The sequence below is a fragment of the Tupaia chinensis genome, unplaced genomic scaffold (assembly GCF_000334495.1).
Source record: "Tupaia chinensis unplaced genomic scaffold, TupChi_1.0 Scaffold000159_1, whole genome shotgun sequence".
NCBI classification, from domain to species: domain Eukaryota; kingdom Metazoa; phylum Chordata; class Mammalia; order Scandentia; family Tupaiidae; genus Tupaia; species Tupaia belangeri.
The window spans coordinates 959,159-965,303 of NW_006159630.1; the positions used below are offsets into that span (position 1 = coordinate 959,159).

The following is a 6,145-nucleotide window of genomic DNA, read 5'->3' on the forward strand; positions in this document are numbered from 1 at the left end:
GCTGGTGGACTTCTTTGGGCGGGGGCGCACCCCGAGCGGAGGCCCCGGAAGGCCAGGCCGGAGGGGCGGGGGCGCGTGTGCCCAGGGCTCCCCCGAAACCGCGGAAGCCTGCCAGGCAGGGCTGCTGAGGGCTCTGCTAGGAGCGGGTCTCAGACCCGTCCGCCCTCCCGCTGGCAGTGTCCCAGCCGTCCCCGGACGCCCTCCGGGGCGCCCTCCCGTGGGCAGAGAACCCCTCCTTGTGGGCAGAGCACCCCCCCCCGTGAGCAGAGCACCTCCCGTGGGCAGCACACCCCGTGGAGGTGGGTGGTGGGTGGAGGTGGGTGCAGTCTCCCTGGCCAAGGAAGACTTAGAAAGCGGGAATGGAGGCGGGAGCCCTCGGGGCGGCGCAGCTGCAGCCCCTGTCCTGGCTCTGAGCATCGTGGCCACTTTGCTGGGCTGCAGAGTGTCACCTCACAGCGTGTCCGTAGGCATTTGGCCATATGGGACTTGGGGGCTGGAAACTGGGGTCCTGGCCTGTCCTGCGCCCTGTGTTCTGGGTCCCACCCTGCCACCCCAGGAAGTCTCCAATGCCTTCAGGTCCCGTGGATGAGGCAGGTTCTGTGTGGATCCTTCTCCAGCGAGACCCCCTTCAGTCTGGAGCAGAGCCGGTAGGGGTGGGTGTGGGCGTACCGGGGGTCCTGAACCTGCCAGGGTGCAGGCAGGGGCTGAGACAGCTCTGGGCAGGCCGAAGCACCTGACGGACCTGGACCGCTGTGGTCCTGCCATGGGCATTCGGGCCACCACGGCTAGGTGGCAGTTCATCTTCACCCCGAGACCGGGCGGTCTGGGCACCTTCCCAACTGGGTGTGCCATGGCTGTGCTGGTCCCCTGCCCTCTACTTTTTGGGGTCTCTGCCTTCCTCTGCATGGGCTGCTCTGTTTCTCCCCCAAAACTGTCCTGTTCCATGTAAGCATCAGCAGATTCCTTTTCACTCAAAATTGTCTGCACTTGGTCGGCCAGCTCTGTGGCCTGGTGGCTAACAGAGCAGGACCCCACAGTGACAACTGCGCGGTTGAATCCCAGCCCTAGTGCCTTGAAAAACATGCCTGGTTGGGCGTGGTGACGCCCGCCCTATGGCAAAAACGTGCTTGGTACAGGTGTGTGTGCCCGAAGCCCTGTGAGGGTGGAGAAGTGGAAGAGAAGGGGTCGTGTGGTGAGCACACCCCCTTGGTCTCTTGCTCCTTCCTCTCTGGTGAGCACGTGTACCCTCTGGCAATGAAAGACAGGAAAGAAGGTGGGAGAAAGCGCCCGTGGCGGTGACGGTGGCAGAGGTCGACCCCACATCCAGGCCGCGGTCCTGCCTAGAAACAGCTGTGACCAAGAGGGGACAAGCCAGGCCCGGGTGTCTGGGGGTGACACACCCGCACAGCCCATGCTGCTGGACGGATGGAAGAGGGGCAGCCCTGCCTGCTGACTGGGCCTCCGTCCTGTCCCTGTGGCCGCCTGGGTCAGGCCACCTCTCACCCTTGGGCCACTCAGCATGGACAGTGTCCCCCCAGCTCAGAGGCCAGTCTCCGCAGCTTGGTGGGTCTCTCAGCATCTGCTGTAGGGACATGTGCTTGCTTGGGGGCAGAGAGAGACCGCCCCATGGGCCACACCCTAATCCCTCCTCCTTTCTCCTCTTGGGGTTTTGAGCATGAATACATGTGCCCAGCATGTTCCTCAAGCCGGACCAGAACTGGGTCCAGACCAGAACTGCGCAGTCAGCCACGGGGAACCCAGACGCCTCACCCACCATGCTACCAGCTGACCCTGCCTGTTTGATCTTTTAAATGACATTTTCTTTGGGATTGGAATTGCGGGTCGCTGCTTGGAGGAGCCCCAGGAGGTGGGGAGAGTGGGTGAGTGGCAGAACCACCGCTGGTGTCCCGAGGAGCAGCAGCACCCCGCCTGTGGGGAAGCTGTTGGTGCGTCCAATGTGGGGGGGCCAGCAGAGGCCCTGGAGGGGACCGGGCTGAGCCGCAGGGAGAAGCCAGAGGAGCCTCTGTCCAAGGGGACTCGCAGGTAGGACACGGCTGGGGCACTGGGCCTGGCTGGATGTGCCCTCCCGTAGCGGGAGATTGGCAGGCACTGCTGCTTCCTTCCCCGTGGGCCGGGGTGTGTGCTCTGGAGAGTGGCGGGGGTGGGGGAGTGAGAGAGCATCCCCTTGGGCCGTGCTCACAGCGCCATCCCTTCTCCACTTCCTCCTCGGGATCTGGGGCGTCGGCATGTGGGGTCTGGTCACCTGACCTCCATGCCACAGGCCCTGGAGGGCATCCTCTTAGATGGTTGTCTTGGGGACGACAGATGGCGTAATGGTCACACCACTGGACTCCCACGTACTCACTTGAGTCCCAGACCTGGAGGCTTAAAGGGGGGGTGGGCGCGGACAGGTGACGTGGTAGTTAAAGGCACTGGACTCCCACATGGCCAATCGCAGTTCGAGTCCTGGACCTGGCAGCTCACTTTCTCACTTTCCCTTTCTCTCTCTCTTTGTCTCTCTGTGGTCAAGTTAAAAAATAAAAATAATAAATGAGATTAAGTAAATATTAAAACAAAAACACCTCATGCCAGGCGCATGTGTGTACGTGCCCAAAATCCCAAGAGGAGAGTGGAGGAGAAGGGACTGCGGATGGCCGTCCTCCTGGGGCTGATTCTTGCTTTCTGTCTCTTTTTCTGATGACCACACATGCCCTATAGCAAAAAAAAAAAAAAAGAATGAATTCAATAAAATAAATGGTTATCTTGCCCTCACGTCCCGAGTGTGCAAGAAAGAGCCTGTGGGGGTCCAGGCACCCACCAGGAGGAGCCTGGTGAGCAGTGGCAGCCCTGGCACATGAGTGGGTGCCCAGTGTCAGGCCCTCCACGGCACTGCCAGGGGTGAGCAGGTGGAAGCCTGGCGGGGGACCCCAGGTGGAGGCCTAGTGTCCCAGGGGTTTGGGGTGCAGGTCACCAGCACAGCTCTCCATGCCATCGGATCTGGGCTGCAGGGTCCGCAGGTGTGGGCGGCAGCCAGAGGGGCTGAGGCAGAGGCTGTCCAGGAGGAGAGGAGCAGGCACAGGTGCTCTGGGGCCAGTGCCCTGAAGGAACAGCCAGCCTGGTAGGAAGGGCAGACTGCAGGGCTACCGTGGCAGCCAGAGCCCACAGAGGAGCGACCCAGCTAGGTGGGGTGGGCGGGCTGGCAGCTGGCACGACCCCTGAGCGGCCCTCTGAGTAACTGCCCTGGGTGCGTGGTCAGCTCTGCAGGCCAGTGTCTGTGGAGCCTGCAGGCCAGGGAGGGCTTTTTTCAGTGTGGGTCCGTGGCTCTGATGGAAGACCGTGGGCGGAGATCCTGGGCCCGCCGGGCTGGCTCGCCCTGGCTGTAGGCCTGGGCAGGGGCTGAGGTCCTGCAGAGTGTGCTCATGGGAGCTGCCCCGCTGCCATGCCGGCCTCACCCTCAGCTGCAGGCTGGTGTGCACCAGCCCGGATGCCCATGTGGTGCTGAGCGGCCAGAGGGGAAGACCCCAAGTGCCGTAACCCACAGGGGCCAGGGCAGAGCTGGATTTCCTCATCAGGCTGCATCCTGGCCAGAGAGCTGTGCTGTCCAGCAGACCCCATCCCCAGGGCTGTGCAAGGTCCCTGGTGTGTGAGAAAGGCTGCTGATAGTTCTGGGCCGTCACCAGGTTTGGCTCCACCTTCAGGGTTGACTTGGCTCACACGAGCCCCTGGGCCTCTGGCTGCCCTGGGCTCCTCGCCACCTAGACCCTGGTCCTCAGCTCATGGGTAGAAAGGTGAGGCCATGAGCAGCACAGCCAACCCTACAGTGTGCAGGGTCAGGCCTACGGCGGCCCCTGCAACAGGAGCCTAAGCAGGGCTGCTGGGCTGAGGGCGTGGACGGGCTCGCGGAGCCCCAGCCAGAGTGGGCTCCACGCCACACTCGTGCCTGCCTCTGGCCCCATCCAGCTGACCGGCGCATCAGCCAGCCTAGAGCCTACCTGGGGTCTGTTTGCAGTCCTGCACCTGTCCGCCTTGCTGAGGCTGAAGCCCCGCCCCATCCCTGTGCTCGGGCTTGCATTTCAGAGGCCCACAGGACGCCACAGCGGAGTGCCAGGACCAGACGCCCCAGCAATGACCAGGTGGGCCCCAGGCGGGTGCGGTGGCCTTGGTCTGGGGGTGGGGTGTGCCCAGCCCTCCCTCATGTGCCACCCTCTGCCAGCTCCCCCGTCTCCAGAGTGGTCTACAACGGCAAGAGGAACAGCAGCCCACGCTCCCCCCCCAGCTGCAGCGAGATCTTCACTCCGGCCCACGAGGAGAATGTACGCTTCATTTACGAAGGTGGGCACTCTGCACGGCGGCCATCCGGGCTGACCAGGGGCCAGGAGCCCCTTTCTCACCCACGGTTCCTTCCTCAGCCCTCCAAGTGGCTGGGCAGGTTAGGGGTGACAGAGGGGCTCTGCCTGGTGAGGTTTCTTTAAAAAAAAAAAAAAAAAGATTTAATTGTACTTACTATCATTATTATTATGTTTAAATTTGCAATGGGCACGGGGACTCACCAGAGAGAACGTGAGAGAGCAAGCTGCCAGGGCCAGGACTGAACCGGGAAGTCCAGCGCCTTACCCACCACGCCACCTGTTGGTCTCGAGGAGTGTGGTCCCAGGAAGGGGGGCTGGGGAATAGGCTGTGTCCCAGAAGAGGCCTCTGGAGTCAGTCCTCAGCGCTCAGTGCACCCACCTGAGAGTGCAGTGCAGGCATGGCAGCCTGTGTGGCAAGGATGAGGGGGCGAGCAGAGGAGGTGAGACACTCGGCCCTGCTGGCCTCCGGGGGGAGCCTGCCCACCATGCAGGTCTGTGCAGGAGTGGAGCTAGAGGGCTGGGCATCTGGCCGCAGTGCTGGGGTGGGTGGGTCAGCAGGAGGGTGCTTCTGGGAGGGACGAGGGCCCTGGTCGCAGGTGCTGGGTCTGTGCTTCTGGCCCGGCTTCGACGGCCATGCCCTGGGGCCATGGCTGACCTTGCCACCCTGTGCTTGGCTGCAGCCTGGCAGGGCGTGGAGAGGGACCTGCGAAGCCAGCTGGCGGGCAGCGAGCGCGGCCTGGTGGAAGAGTACGTGGAGAAGGTCCCCAACCCCAGCCTGAAGAGTGAGTGGGCCACCCGGGGTCTGGGCAGGGCCTGCCTCCCACTTCCGCTCGCGTCCCCATCTGTTCTGAGACAGCAACACCAGGACCTGAGGGGGCTGCGGGGCCCTGCCCTCTGACCGCGCTGTCCCCTGGCAGCCTTCAAACCCATCGACCTGAGCGACCTGAGGCGCCGCAGTGTGCAGGACGCCAAGAAGTCCTAGGGCGCCAGGGCCCCGGCGGGACGACGCGGCAGCTGGCCCAGGACGGGGATGGGCGCACTCGGGGCTGCACACCCCAGGACTGGCAGACGGATGGCCAGGACCCGCCTCCTCCCTGATGTCCTCCCTCCCCTCCCTAGGGGACTCAAGCCGCCCCCGTCATGGGGGCCTGCCTGCTCTCTCCCTCACCCACCTAGCTGCCTCTTGGTGCCTCCTGCCGGGGCCCTGACGGCAACTCCCTCCTGTCCTGTCACCGCCACCACTCCAGGGTCAGGAGGGAAAGGGGCTGGGCAGCAGCCTCCCAGGCTGACAGACTGGGTCAGTCCCATCCTGGAGGTGGCCATAACGCAGGACAAAGGCAGCCCCACCCTCATCCCCATTGGGGGTCCCCCTCCACCCTGTTCCTCTCCAGCCAGATCCTCCCCTGCATCAGCTTCAGGATGGCTCCAGCTCTCTGGGCTCAAGATACTGCTGCACCCCACCGGAGGGGCCCCAGCACCCAGGCCTGGCCACCTGGTATCTGCAACTGCAGTGGCCCCTGGGCAGGGTGCCAGGGCCGGCCCTGACGTGATGGTGCTGCCAGCCTGTCCTGGCTCTCTGGGCTGTGCCGGGAGGGTCAGCAGGGCCCCTCGCCTTCCTGTGCCCTTCAGAAGCCAAGTGTCTGTGTGTCCTGGAGCCCGAGGGTCCGTGAATAAAGGTGGGCGCTGGACCTGGCCTCCTGGTGTCTGTTGCCCGCCTTGCAGGTGCAGCTCCCACACAGGAATCCTGTTCTTGGAGCCTAGAAATTTAGTTAGCCCCTTCCCCCAACCCCCCACCC

General features: G+C 63.8%; 1 protein-coding gene across 9 annotated transcripts in view; it reads left to right on the forward strand.

The window, feature by feature from the left end:
• MCRIP1 (MAPK regulated corepressor interacting protein 1) overlaps positions 1–5,500 on the forward strand; it is a 5,737-nt gene extending 237 nt beyond the window's left edge. The window contains exons 1-5 of one of the 9 annotated variants that reach the window (XR_003548954.1): positions 281–647; positions 3,961–4,133; positions 4,214–4,332; positions 4,554–4,789; positions 5,030–5,131. Coding sequence is in view for 8 of the 9 variants with exons in the window: in XM_006145635.3 (XP_006145697.1) it covers positions 480–647; positions 3,961–4,133; positions 4,214–4,332; positions 5,030–5,131; positions 5,267–5,331 (627 nt within the window). In the remaining variant the exon portion in view is untranslated. The other 8 variants (XM_006145635.3, XM_006145637.3, XM_006145636.3 and 5 more) reach the window with 8 other exon arrangements.
• Positions 5,501–6,145: the final 645 nt, after the last annotated feature.